The 14,272-nt window shown below is 53.4% G+C and overlaps 1 protein-coding gene across 5 annotated transcripts in view; it reads left to right on the forward strand.

Annotated features, from left to right (window-relative positions):
• KDM2A (lysine demethylase 2A) overlaps nucleotides 1-6,466 on the forward strand; it is a 112,017-nt gene extending 105,551 nt beyond the window's left edge. For all 5 annotated transcript variants that reach the window (XM_047693925.1, XM_047693923.1, XM_047693924.1 and 2 more), the window contains 4 exons: nucleotides 1,460-1,623; nucleotides 2,295-2,453; nucleotides 3,021-3,236; nucleotides 3,654-6,466. In XM_047693925.1, the coding sequence (XP_047549881.1) occupies nucleotides 1,460-1,623; nucleotides 2,295-2,453; nucleotides 3,021-3,236; nucleotides 3,654-3,835 (721 nt within the window). In that variant the 3' untranslated portion in view covers nucleotides 3,836-6,466. The remainder of the gene's footprint in view (nucleotides 1-1,459; nucleotides 1,624-2,294; nucleotides 2,454-3,020; nucleotides 3,237-3,653) is intronic.
• The last annotated feature ends 7,806 nt before the right edge of the window (nucleotides 6,467-14,272 follow it).

The raw sequence follows: 14,272 nt of genomic DNA on the forward strand, positions 1-14,272 counted from the left end.
GGCCAAACCCAGTTACAGTAGTTTTCAAAATGTGACGCTCAGACTACTGGTGGGCCACTGGCATTGCCTGGGATCATGTTAGAAATGCAGAGTCTCATGGCCTGTTTCAGTACTTCTGAGTCAGAACCTTTGGGGGTGGGGCCAGGCCATCTGTTTTTTACACGTTTTCCAGGGGCTTCTGATACACGTTAAAGTTTGAGACTCACTGCTCTATCATAAGCGGCTTGTTTTTACCATACAAGTCTCATGCGCCATTGGTGAAATATTTTCAGTCTTTAAATAAAGACCTTATTTTTTTTTTTTTAAAGATTTTATTTATTTATTTGACAGACAGAGATCACAAGTAGGCAGAGAGGCAGGCAGAGAGAGGAAGGGAAGCGGGCTCTCTGCTTAGCAGGGGCTATCAATGCGGGGCTCGATCCCAGGACCCTGGGATCGTGACCTGAGCTGAAGGCAGAGGCTTTAACCCACCGAGCCACCCAGGCACCCAAAGACCTTATTTTTTGCAAATGCGAGTTTATTTCCCAAATCTGAATTAATATGGGATCTACCCAAATTGTCCTAATATTTTCTCTTTGTAGGGCTAGCGGGCCTGCCTGGCTCTAACCCTCAGTTTCCAGACCAAGTCACATAAGACCCCTCTTACATGCTGTCTCCCTTCCCTGCTGACTAGACTCTGAGCCAGGCTTGGGGGCAGGGGCCGTAAAATACTCACCAGGAGCCCCGCGCGCTGCAGTGCGGTTTATGGCCTGTGGACTCTAGATTGCAGTGGGAATGCGGCCTTTCCCTTCCAGTTCTGGTCTGGACTGGAGCAGAAAATAAAAAGACAGCACTGAAGCAGAAATGCAAGGCAGGGAGAACACTGTTCTGGCTGATGACAAAGACCGTCTTTCGGCCTCATACAGGGATGGGCTCTTTGTAGGGCTTAAGGCAGGATGGATTGTAGCCGTGCTGAGGAACAGCCTGCAGCCCGGGCAGCTGGGTATGACTGACAAGGGAGAAGATTGGAGGCAAGTCTAAGGCTTCGGGCAGTAAGAAGTCAAGTTTTTTAATACGTCCTTCTACAAGCTTTGGTGGGAGCCATATTGTTTTAATGCAACTGAGGGGTTATAGTATTGTCTGCTGTGTGTTCCTAACAATTGTGTTCTCAGCCCTTCCAGAGTAAATTGGTGAACTGGGTCAAGTTCAGTGCTTAACCTGTATGGTTGCCGTAAAGGACAAGTCCTTTTCTCTGAAGCAAAAAAAGAAAAAAAAAAAAAAAAAAAAAAAGACCAAAACCAAAAACAATTAATAAAAAACCCAGGGTGTGGTACCTGTCTGCTTATAGAAGAGCCTAACCAGGCAAGGTGGCTCTCCACATGCTCTGCTTCTCCCAGAAGCCCGTGCTCGCTTTGATGGGAGCTCCTCCGACCAGGGGTGTTGGGTTGTTGACGGCCGGTTCTCTCTCTCTCTCTCACAGGTGCTGCGACAAGAGACTTTGGACAAAAATTGACTTGAGTAGGTGTAAGGCTATTGTACCCCAGGCTCTCAGTGGCATCATCAAGAGGCAGCCAGTCAGCCTTGACCTCAGTTGGACCAACATCTCCAAGAAACAACTGACGTGGCTCGTCAACAGGCTGCCGGGTGAGCAGGCAGGGAAGGCCGGCTGTAGGCGGCGCTGCTTCCGACTGCTTTAGGGCGGGGCACCTGGTGGCTCAGTCAGTGGAGCGTCTGCCTTGGGCTCAGGTCATGATCCTGGGGTCCTGGGATCAAGTCCCGCGTCGGGCTCCCTGCTCAGGGGAGGGCCTGCTTCTGAACCCTCTCTCTCTGCTTGTGCTATTCCTCTCTCTCTCTCTCTCTCTCTCTCTCTCTCTGTGTGTGTGTCTGTCTCTCTCTCTCTCAATAAATAAGTAAAATCTTAAAAAAGTAAATAAAATAAAATTGCTTTAGAGCAATATTGGGCAGCAGTCCCATGCCATTGTCATTTCCTGCTTGTTAGCAGGGGTTTCACCCAGGGCCCCCTAACTGCCAGTCCCCAAGGCACCACTCCAGGCTAGCTGGACTAGTCAGTCATCACCCCGGACAGCAAAGACATTGGGTCTTCTTGGCAGAGCCACTGACAAGATTTGAGTATGATACTGCCATGATTGGCCCCTTAGCATGCCTTCTCTCTTCAGCATTTTGGGGTCTTAGAAGATAGGAAGTCACTCACGCTCACTACATTACTCTGGTAGGAACTAAGCAATTGGTTTTACCACCAAAGCTAGGAAATGCAATAGAGTATCCGGTTGCATGTGTCTTTGTTCCCGTTGTAGGACTAAAAGACCTCCTCCTAGCAGGCTGCTCCTGGTCTGCAGTATCTGCCCTCAGCACCTCCAGCTGCCCCCTTCTCAGGACCCTTGATCTTCGGTGGGCAGTAGGAATCAAGGACCCTCAAATTCGGGACTTGCTGACTCCACCGGCTGATAAACCAGGTATGCTCTGGGCCTGACTGCTCTGTGTTCATCTTAGGGTAGCTTTGTCTTTTGACAGACTTTGTCTCAGAAACTAAGGAAGTGTCCAGAATGATGCTATGCTATGGATGAGTACAGATGGAGGGCAGAGTGCCGGGCGGTGTAGACGCGCAGGTTAGCTGTTCACAGCCGGCTACCTGCCTGCAGGCAAAGGAGGGACTCCGTCTGGGACGCAGATGGTGTAATCCTGAGGAAGTCTGGGAAGTCTTCATGGTTGAGGTGGGACGTTAGAAGCCGTTTGCATTATGGTCTAGAAAAGTGTGGGAGTGTGGAGAGGGGTGGAGCGTTCCACACATCCCTTTTTGCTGTGTGAGGCATAATCTAGCAGCTGGGAAGAAAGAAAACGTGTCTGGTTTCCTAGAAACTGCCCCCACACCCCACTCACTCCCTGCAGGCAGGGCTGGGTGTGGGCAGTTCTGCTTAACCCCTGCGAGGAGGCCTGGCTCGGAAGTAGCTGAGGCTGCCCTCAGCGTTGGAGCCAGACTGGAGGTAAGAGTTTTGACCTAGGCGCCGGCCTTGCCTGTGCAGGTCAGGACAATCGCAGCAAGCTCCGGAACATGACTGACTTCCGGCTGGCAGGCCTTGACATCACGGATGCCACGCTTCGCCTCATCATTCGCCACATGCCCCTCCTCTCTCGATTAGACCTCAGTCACTGCAGCCACCTGACAGACCAGTCCTCCAACCTGCTCACCGCTGTCGGGTCTTCCACTCGCTACTCCCTCACGGAGCTCAACATGGCAGGTATGCCGCCGCGGCGTTTCAGGACGGGCAGGGCCGCCCGCCTCCGGAGGGGCTCAGGCCTCCCTGGAGCTTGACCAGCGAAACAGAGAACCTGGGTTTGTTTGAAGGGAATTAAGCTGTTTTCCTCATATCTGGACAAGGACAGGATTTCCCTCTCTTTCAACTGATGGGGGGATGGAGGCCTCAGGTCGTTGTCAGGAGCTTAAGGGCGTGGCCGGCTGCAGTTTGGGCAGCCTCGGCCTTGCGTTGTGGGAGGCAGAAGGGGCGCGCTTCCTGTCTCTGAGCCGGGCAGCTGATGAGACAGACAGACGGCTTTTGCTTAGCATTTGAAGGGAAAGAGCTGGGGAGCTGAGCGGCAGAGCAGGCTCCTGTGGCTGTGCGTGCCCGGCATTGCCCTCATGGTCCCTTTCCTCACAGGTTGCAATAAATTGACAGACCAGACCCTGATCTACCTACGGCGAATTGCCAACGTCACCTTGATCGACCTTCGAGGATGCAAGCAGATCACTCGAAAAGCCTGCGAGCACTTCATCTCAGACTTGTCCATCAACAGTCTCTACTGCCTGTCTGACGAGAAGCTGATCCAGAAGATCAGCTAAAACACGCGCAGCCCAGACTGAGCAGGAAACCGATCTTCCCCTGACTCCCCAGCCAGGAGAGCCTCTCTCCCCGACCCTGCACGGGCTCTGAGGCCAGCCTCACACTCCCTCTCTGCTCTCCTGTCCCTTGAGCCCTTCCCCTACAGGCGGGGCAGAGAGGGGGGTAGACACCAGGCTTGCTTGCCTGCCTGCTCCCCTCCTCCTGAGGAGAAAGGAGTAGCAGACTGACCCGAATCCGAGGGGAGAGCACAGGCTGTGTGCCGTCAAGGTGCCTGCTCGCTTGCTCACCTGCCCGCCTGTCTGCTTGCTCACCGGCCGGGAGGCCGGGCTCTCAGTTTGGGGTGTCTGTGCAGCCGTCATCCGTGCTGGGCCCTGGGGCCCTTCTCCCCATTCATGGTCCCCAGACGTGCCTGGTTCTGAGCAAATTTCCAGGGAAGAAAGCGGCCCTGTCTCCGTGGCCAGGTTCTCCTCGTGGTGTCCAGTGCGTGTCTCTCCTCCACCACACTCTCCCGGCTCATGCAGGAGGGGCCAGCAGCCCCAGGAAGGCCAGACCCGTGCCGATCATACTGGTGCTGTTGAGGTGTCTAAAACCTCTCATCCGTGTCCACGCTCTGCCCCTTCCTTTAGCTTGATCCTGTCCGATGCTCGTGGTAGTTCGCGTAATGAGGTCACACCCCCCCCCCACACCAGACTTGTCCGCTAGTCTCTCTGAGGTCCTTGTTGCACTTACTGGGGTTGAAGCTCTTCAGAGGAGCTGGAACTGTGTACCCCAGGGACACCCCCATTTTATTGCTTCCTTGGCAGATTCTGAGACAGGCACCACCTCCTTGTTCCCCTCCCTCTTTAGCCTCCCACTGCCCTTTCCACACGTTCCTCCTTCCTGCCTGGACAGGGCTTTCCCAGAATGTGTGTCCTCAGAGGGAGCAGCCTATCTCCCCTAGCCGGGGAGAGCAGAGAGCTTGGCTAGGTCCCCACCTGCCTCCCAGCAGGCTCCGGGCCTCCGCTGTGGTGTAGCCCCCAGACCCCAGGCCTGTGTTTAGCCCCAGTGGCTCACTGATCCGGCACCTTGTGGGGGGGGGGGTCCTGCTTTGAAGCCAGTCACCTGCCCTCTGCCTGTAGCCGTGGAAGGGGGTGTGCATGTGCCTCTGTGTGTGTGGCTGAGTGTATTACACGTGTGTGTGGAGGGAGGGAGGGAGGGGAGCATGGTGTCTCCCCCTCCACCGCCCTGTGTCGAGCCCCATCAGCTGCCCCCTTTTACTTTGCATTGAACGGCCTGTCCAAAGATCCTCTCTCTAGGGCAGCAGAGAGCTTTTTGCACTTTAAAAAAAAAAAAGAAAAAAAAGGAAAGAAAGGTCGGAATTTCTTTTGGGTCAATATTTAAGTGTGTGAGGAGATGCTCAGTGGCAGCAGCCTGCGGCAGGAGCTTACACGTGACAGACGCGGATTTGCACTCTGCTCCCCATCTGTGAGGATAGCGATAGCACAACCCTGCCCCGCCTTCTCGTCCTCCAGCCCCCTCCTTCCTGGCCCCTTCCCTGCAGCCCAGTCTCAGGCTCTCCTCCTCCTGGAGCCCCGTGGGGGAGGGGAAGGAGCCCAGGCACCAGGGGTCTGAAGCGTGAGCCACCCCGAGGAGAGACGCCAACTGCACACTTGCCACTTCCAAAGCAATAGAGGCAGAGGGGCCCCCTCTTTGCCACCTAGCCCAGCTTTGACCCTGGCATAGACTGGCCTCCTAAGAGAAAACTGGGTCCTGGTAAGGGGTGGCATTGTGTCTGTTTCTTCCAATCTGCTGATTCTCTTGGCTGCACCTTAAAAGCAGCAGTCTGCTCCCGTGACCCTCTGCCCCTTCCGTTGGTCTCCAGGCCCCAGTGACCTGGGGCTGAAACTTCGAGGAAATGCCAGTGACTTATTCCAGAGTGCCTCAGTTAGGGGGACTTCTCTGTAAAGAACCCTGGGTATTGAGCAAAAACCTTATTAATATTATTGTTAATGACCTATAATTGGAAGCTTCCTGCCTTTTTCTGGTTGCTCCTGTGGAAAGTACTGAAAAGATTGTTTCGTTTTGTTGTCTTTTTATAAAAGGGGAGGTGGAGAGACCCCTTCAGAGCAGGGATTGTGCCGGGAGAGTGCCTCTGACTTTGGGACATTTCATCCACAGAAATTTCCAAGCTGATGGTTGGGGTGGGGTGGGGTGGGGTTATTTTTGTTTGTTTTTGGTTTGGAAAAACAAGCATTTTTACCGCGCACGTAAATTGGTCAGCAGGAAAGGGAGCCCAGGAGTGGCGGCAGATGGACCTATGCCCTTGCTGGGTTGCCTTTTTCTCTAGGACTGTGAGGGGGGAAATGGTTTTTAGAGGTGAGGGTTGGTCTGCGTGGAGGAAAGAAATGTCTCTGGGGACAGAGGATCCCGGGAGTCCCATCGCATTTCCTGCAATCTGCTCTGAGATGTGGCCTTGCCAGGAGAGCCTGCCCTCCTCAGACCGCAGGGCCAGACACCCCGCCTCCATCTTTCCAAGCACCGGGGCGAAAAACCACAAAGGAAAGGAAGAAAATTTATATATATATAATATAAAATCACTTGGTGATTAAAAAAATAACTGCTCCATAAATAAAACTCCTAAAGTCACTATGTTTAAAGGGTTTGGTTGTGTTTTTTGTTTGTTTGTTTTTTGGAGAAATACTGTAAATATATATTTTTTGTTGCTGATTTAGAGTCAATCTCCAATGTTGTGCTAAAAATTTTAAATTAAATGTAAGCATTAAGGGGGCAAGTCCTGCTATCTCAGTTGACACATGGGGGTTGTTCTGGGCCAGGGAAGGAGGAAAGCTTAGTTGGACTTCGGTTTTCTAAACGTTGTCCACTATTGGTTTTAGAAAGAGCAAGGACATCTTTCCTCTGACACATGAATGGGAGATATTTGTGTAATAAAATTTTTAAAAGACAAAAAAAGAAACAGCCTCCGATGGGAAATATTTTGATTTGGGTTTTTTGGGGTTTGGGTGTTTTTCTTTTTTTCTTTTTCTTTCTTTCTTTTTTTTTTTTTTTAATAAAAAGGCTTTAAAAACTAAAGAACAAAACCTTTTCTGCGTTGGGGTGTGTGTGTGTGTGTGTGTGTGCCTGAGTGTCAGAAGGTAATGGAGGCTCTGGTGCTAGAGACCAAGGTCAAGGGTTGCCTGTTTGATCCTCAGAGGAGAAGCAGCAGAACCATCACGGGCCTGTACTACTTGCCTTTCCTTTTTTTTTTTTTTTTTTTTTTTTAATGTTAAAAAACATTACTTGCTTTTAGAAACACCATGCTATTTTACTTCATCACCGTGAACATTGTAATGAATGTGCAAATGTGATTACCTGATTCCCTGTAGTCCCCGCCCCCCTCCCATGGTGCTGTGCTGAGAAGGCCTGGGAATTTCTAATCTTACCATCCCTGGAGATCCAAGGCCAACCAACCTCCACCCACTAAAGCTGCCGAGCAGACCCATTGATAGTGCCTGCTCAAGGTCACTGAGCAAGGTCTGGACCAGACAGTCTCCAGTCAGTATTGGTCCCACCACATCTTGCTGCTTCTCATCACTTGGCTTGTTGAGTACAAGCCTGCAGCCTTTAGATCAGTGTGCTCGGTGCTGCCAGCCGACTACCACCCCAGCCCTGATGGCAGCATATCCAGAGAGCCGCACTCACATCTGGGAGGTCTTGAGTTGGCTTCCACCACTACCTTCAAAGGAGTGGGGAATCCCTGCCCATCCTACTCCCCAAGCTCCAGCTCTGCACGTTCTAGAAAAGGACAGGGTCTTGGACAAGGAGTTAGTTGATTTCATGTTGCTTTCTTGAGGATGGATATGGATGTGGTGGTGGTCAGATGTTGCCAGGGAAGGAAGGAAGGGAGTCAGGTTTGCAGCTTAACTGTCTCAGAAACCCATCTGCCTCTAGGTGGCTTCATCTCTGCCACCCTACTCAAAGCCACCATTTCTGGAACTTTGACCACAGCAAGAGCCCTGAGTGCCTCCCGGCCTCCAGTCCAACCCCTGCCCACCATGTTGACAGCCTGAACATTTTTCTTAGATTTGACTCCTTTGCTTAAGACCTATTGCTATGTTTCTCAGGACAAAGGCCTCAAGCTTCCTCACTCACCATTTGCCCCTCGGACTCCTCTCCACCCATACCTACCTTTTTTCAGTCCAACCCTTTCTGGGCCTTTGCTATTCCCTCTGCTGGTACACCTGCCTCAATTTATCTGTTACCTTCCTCTGGAAAGCCACCTCCCGCCCTGTTCTAGACTAGGCCTGTGCTCCCACAGTACCCTACTAGTTTTTAGGACGCTAAGGTCATCTCCCCAGCTAGCCGGGAAGCTCCACGAGGACAGAGATCAGCCTGTGTTGCTCCCCACATCATCTCCAGCAGCTGGTGCAAAGCCTGACACCTAATAGGTGATGCACCCAGCAGTAGCTCAGATCCCCAGAGGCCCATCTGTTCCCAGTGCAGTCCGTCTCTTGCCACCCTCTCAAAACTCACATAGCCTTCAGCTATGAATTACTCTTCCTAAAGCACACTCAAAAATCTTAAGTAATCTGGGGCACCTGGGTGGCTCAGTGGGTTAAAGCCTCTGCCTTCGGCTCGGGTCATGATCCCAGGGTCCTGGGCTTGCTCGGGTTAGGATATGCTACCCTCACTAAAACTATGAACATTTTCCTTCAAACCTCTTCCTCCATTTCCCCTCCACCCAAAATGGATTAATGTGGACATTCTGTGCCTTTTGTTGGCATCAACAATGTAGTAAAAACAGCTGGTACCTGAGGTGCTGGGTGGGCAGGGAGTCTGCTTGTCCCTCTGCCCCTCCCCTCAACTCATGCCCTCTCTCAAAATCTTAAAAGAAAAAAAAAGGGGGGCGCCTGGGTGACTCAGTGGGTTAAGCCTCTGCCTTCGGCTCAGGTCATGATCTCAGGGTCCTGGGATCGAGCTCCGCATCAGGCTCTCTGCTCAGCAGGGAGCCTGCTTACCCCCCTCTCTCTGTCTCTCTCCCTGCCTCTCTGCCTACTTGTGATCTCTCTGTCAAACAAATAAATAAAATCTTTAAAATAAAATAAAGGTGAAGAACTAACTGAGTTATGGATACTGAGCAGCTAGCTGAAGTGTCCTGGCTATAATAAAACCAAACTTAAGGCTGGCCCCGGAGTCAGTCCTATCCACCTGGCTCCCTAGGCTCTCGAGTGATGACATTTCATTCACGCCCCAGCCCAGGAAGCAGGTGCCTTCATTCTAGAGATGACAAAACCAAGGTTCCGAGAGGAAGCAAGGCTCTAGAGTCAGTGGCCGAGCTGGGCTGCATGCGAACACTAGGCCAGGGCCTACAGCCTTGACCCCAGCTCTCCCAAGCCCTTCTTGAGGGTGGGGCTCGCCTGAGCTAGCTCAACCTCCCACTTCATCAGTTCCAGGAGTGGTGGGATAAGGACATGGCCTTACAGGGCCCTGCACGCAGAAGGATCCCACACTCAGCGGAATGCTCTGCTATCGCCATCTTCAAATGCTCTTCTCTTTTTTTAAACAAGGAGCCGGTGAGTTCATTTGCAGTCTATGTACATGCAGCTCTCACCCTCCCTCCCAGGCCAGCTCTGTGCTAAGTGTCACTTGGGAGGCCAGCAGCAGAGCAGGCCTGGCACTTCCTGGCTGGAGAGACACATCCTACCTTCACCTTTCCAGGTGCCCCAGCCTAGAAGGAAAGCTCAGCATTGACACCCGAGTGGGCAGGAAACAGTGACAGCAGGCGCCCAAGGTCGGGAGCACCTGGGTTTGCTCTCAGCCTGGCGCTGTCACCCAGCTTCTGCTTCTGCCACCTGCCCATTCCAGGGAGTTACAGGGGGCTGGATGGTCCAGCTGCCCTTCCCCCAGGGTATGTGTCATCGGAGTGCTAGGATGGCAAGACAGAAGGACAGAAGTGGAAAGAGACATAGACACACAGAGGAAAACACCCCAAAAGATCCAGAGAAGGAAAGGGAGAGAAGGGGAGAGGGGAGAAAAGAGGCCATAGAGGACACATAGAGGGAGATACAAGAGAGGCCCACATACTCCACGTGTGACAGTGGCCACTCAGCAAGCCGTCTGTCCCGCCCACCACTGCACACACAGCATCTCCCTTAATTCTCAGAGCGATCCGGTGAGGTCAGGCCGGAGGGCAAGGAAGAGAAACGCAAGTCTCTGAAAGGTTAAGTAACTTGGCTGGGCATCCAGCCCGGACAGTAGCAAGCAGCACTCGCATCGGACCCCAGGTCTTCTCAGCACACGTCCTCCCTCTCCGCGACACAAGTACCACAGGCCACAGCATGAGGCCCGTGGCGGCTACGAGACCACGCTTCGGACACTCACAGGGGGGTCTGGGGCGCCAGGAAACAAACACTCCCTGCGAGAACACAGACGATTCCAGAGGCGGGCGGAGCCGGGGGCGCGGGGCGCACGCGCGCTAGAGACGCCGGGTGCGGGGCGCCACGGAGGCCGGGGCGGGGCCGGGGGCGGGGCCGGGGGCGGGGCGGGACCGGGGCCGGGGGCCGGGCTGTAATCGCGTGGGGCCACATGCGGGGGCCCAGGCCTAGCTAAGGCTCTCTCAGAGGCGGAAAGGGAGACCAGAGGCCCTGGGGCAGTGCGGGGACTGCGTGACCTTCCGGAGGGTTCCACGGAGAGGCGCTGCTCCGGAGAGCGGGTCGGGCGGAGCAGGCTGTCTGGAAGCCCGGCCCGGAATTGTGGGCGGGTGTCTGGGAGCCAAGGGGCCAGGAAGGGCCTTGGACTGTGCGGATGGGAGCATAGGACCAGCGTCCTGGAGAGTCAAGCCTACTGGATACTAGAGCCCTTTCCTCCCTCAGGGCCTTCGCACTTAACTTCCTGTTCCACGTGCCCGAAAAACTCTTTTCCCTGCCCTAAAACAAAGCTGTTTCCCTCCCATCCTTCTGGCTCTGGCAAAAACGCCCTTCCTTGGGGGTATCCCTGATCTACAGGAGAAGGCTCCTGGCTTGCTCGCTCGCTTGCTTGCTTGCTTGCTTGCTTTCTAGCTTTCTTTCTTTTTCCCCAAGATTTTATTTATTTATTTTAGAGAGAGTGTGTGTGCATAAGCAGCGGAAGGGGCAGAGGAAGAGGAACAAGCAGATCACGAGGAGAACGGAGCCCATCCTGGGGCTGGATCCCACCACCCCAGCGGAAACCAAAAGTGTCCCCTCCACCCCACCTGGCTCCCTGCTTAACCGACTGAGCCCCCCAGGCGCCCCTCCTGGCTCTTATAATAACTTGTCACCTGCCTCATAAGGATGTTTTGAGCATGAAATGAGATCATCTGGGCTCTAGCAACAGTGCTCCGCAGAGACTGAGAACACGATAAATGTCAGCGGTTATTATTATGTGTATTTTGCCTGTAAGTTCACTGTCTCTTCCTGTGTTGGATCCTCAAGGCCAAGCACCAGTGCTTAGCATGTAGTAGGAGCTCAACAAATATTTTCGGAGGAGTGAGCGAGTGAACTTCTGCCATCCCAAGAAGAGCCTGGCACCCGTCTAAGCCCTAGACATCAGAGACGTAGCTGTCCATGTTAGACAGGAGTTTCTCCCTGTCAATCCAGACAACCCTGTTGAGGTCAGGAAAGCCTCTGAGCTTATCCTCTTGGATCTTCAAAGCCTAGGAGGCCCCCGCAGGAGGCAACTGGCACTCCTGGGTCTGGGCACATGTCTGTCCTCACCCCAACCTGACACATGCTTATTATGCACACACAATGTCAAGTTCAAGACTTTCCCTGCCTTGGGGCCCCTGGGTGGCTCAGTGGGTTAAAGCCTCTGCCTTCGGCTCAGTTCATGATTCCAGGGTCCTGGGATCGAGCCCCACATCGGGCTCTCTGCTCGGCAAGGAGCCTGCTTTCCTTCCTCTCTCTCTGCCTGCCTTTCTGCCTACTTGTGATCTCTGTCTGTCAAATAAAATAAATAAATAAATAAAAATCTCTGAAAGACTTTCCCCGCCTCTCCCCTGCCCTCTCTGCCCACCCACCTCCTTACAGTGTAGCTCTTGCCAGCTTCATTGGAGGTGTACTTTGAGAGGTCTTCCTTACAGGACTGGGCCACCACTAAATCCGGTTTCTCTTGCGAGCCTAACTTTGTGCCAGGCCCCATGCTGGGTGTGAGGAACGATGCAGTGACCACAGCAAACAGGGGCACCAAGGGAGAGCCCCCTGGGCAGGAGCCTCTCAGCCAAAGAGACACGGAGTGAACAGGAGCCTTCCTGGACAGCAAGGAGGAGAGCAACATTCCAGGCAAGGGGAATTATAAAGTCAAAACCCCAGAAGTGGAAATAAACTTGGCTTATTGTAGTGAGGGAAGACCAGAATGACCAGAGACTAAGAGGCTGGGGGAAGGGAAGATGGAGTTGAGTTAGAGAGGCAGGCAGGGGCCAGACCCTGTCGGTCTTGGTCATGGGGTATCTTTCCTTAGTGCAGAGGCAGTCACTGGAGGTGGGGTTTGCTTTAGGCCTGTAGAAACCGGCTAGAGGAGAAGCCGGGAGCCCAGCGAGGAGGCTGGTGCAGGTATCAGCCCCAGGCTGGAGATGGTGGGACTTGGATGGGGCTCAGCAGGACGCAGTGGAAGGACGCAGGGTATACTTGGGAGGCAGACACGCCAGATGACAGCAGGAGTATGAGTGGGGGCAGTGGCAGATGAGGGAGGAGAGGATTCAAGGGTGACTCCTAGGTTTTGGAAGAAGGAGGAACCACGACTGGGATGGGTAGGTGGGAGAGAGGAGCATGTTGGACCGCCTGGGTGGTGGGAGCCAGAGCTGTGCGTGGGATGCATGAGGTCAGCAACACCTACAGTCATCTGAGAGAGATGCCAGGTAGTGGTGTGTCTGCGGGCCTGCCAGCTGGGCAAAGATGGGGTTCCACTCCTTCCCTCCCAGCCTCCCAGCTGGGCCAACACTAAGGTTTTTTAAGAAAAGGAATGTCTGAAGCTGCAAAGACGAGTTTACAATCGGCCTTTCCTCGACCACCAGGGGGCAGCACCATCCCCCAAAACAGCCTGCCCCAGGCCAGGGACTCCCCTCAACCTCTTCCCAGCCAGGGCTCCCCCAGCCGTGCTTCCGGGTTAACGGAATCGCGAGGGCTGTCCTGGAGGACTGGCTCCCCGTCTAAGGACCCGGGCTTCAGGCCTGCCGGGGCCGGGCAGGGCTGGGATGGGGTTTTCAGGTGGTGAGGGGAGGGAAGAACGACCTCCTGGGCCAGGATGGCTGGCCTTTCAGAACCCAAAGGGACAAGTTGATGAAGAAGAACTTAATTTTTTTCAAATATTTATTTATTTATATTTTTATTTATATATATATTTTTTTCTAAAGATTTATTTATTTATTTGACAGAGAGAGAGATCACAAGTAGGCAGAGAGACAGGCAGAGAGGCGGGGGAAGCAGGCTCCCCGCCGAGCAGAGAGCCCAGTGAGGGGCTTGACGCGGGGCTCGATCCCAGGATCGTGAGACCATGACCTGAGTCGAAGGCAGAGGCTTTAACCCACTGAGCCACCCAGGCGCCCCGGGAGAGGTAGCCTTAAGCAGACTCCCCGCTGAGCATGGAGCCTGGGGGCTGCGGGGCTCGATCTCATTACCCCCAGATCACAGCCTGAGCTGAAACCAAGAGTCAGACACTTAACTGTGCCACCCAGGTGCCCCTTATTATTTATTTTTTAAGTAATCTCTACACTCAGTGTGAGGCTTGAATTTACAACCCTGAGATCAAAAGTCGCAAGCTCTACCAACTGAGCCAGCCAGGCCCCCTCAGGAAGAATTTTAAAAATAAGGGGCTGCTCCAGAAAACCAGGGCCAGCGTGTGGCTGGAGTCAGTCCCTAAGAGTTGGAGAGTTGGGGTGGGGCAGGAGGAGGGGAGGTTAGAGGCCTCCTGCTGTGGCATCCTTTTTGCACCACCGGCTCTGTTCAGCCTCAGACTCTGCTTGGGCTGAGGAGCTCATTCACTCCGTCATTCATTCATTCATTCATCAAACACAGGCTATTCCGTTCTATGTGGGGTCCCGTGGTGGGCACTGGGGCAAGGGGAGAACTGGGAACATCAGTTACAGTTGGAGATTGTATGTACCTTTTTGTTTTCTTTTTAAATCAGCATCCCCCAACATCAGGATGCATTTTCCAGTTGATACAAACATTTAAGGAAACTTCAACCACCCAGTCCCCACCACCCCAGTCAAAAACTTGGAATGAAACATTTTGTAACGGATGTTGTTTTCAAATCAAGGAAGCCGGGGCTAAGTGCAGAACTGGAGCGCTTGTCCGAAGAGGAAAGAATAAAGGAGCAGAGGTGAGAAGGATGCGTGGGCTGGTGGGGGGTCCCAGGTGCAGCACAAGCAGGAGAGGGGGGCAGGGTCCAGTCAGCCCAGCTCCTTGACTTAAGGAACTCTGCTTTGAGCAGAGGGGGTGGGACCC

This window comes from Lutra lutra, chromosome 10, assembly GCF_902655055.1.
Source record: "Lutra lutra chromosome 10, mLutLut1.2, whole genome shotgun sequence".
Taxonomy (NCBI): Eukaryota; Metazoa; Chordata; class Mammalia; order Carnivora; family Mustelidae; genus Lutra; species Lutra lutra.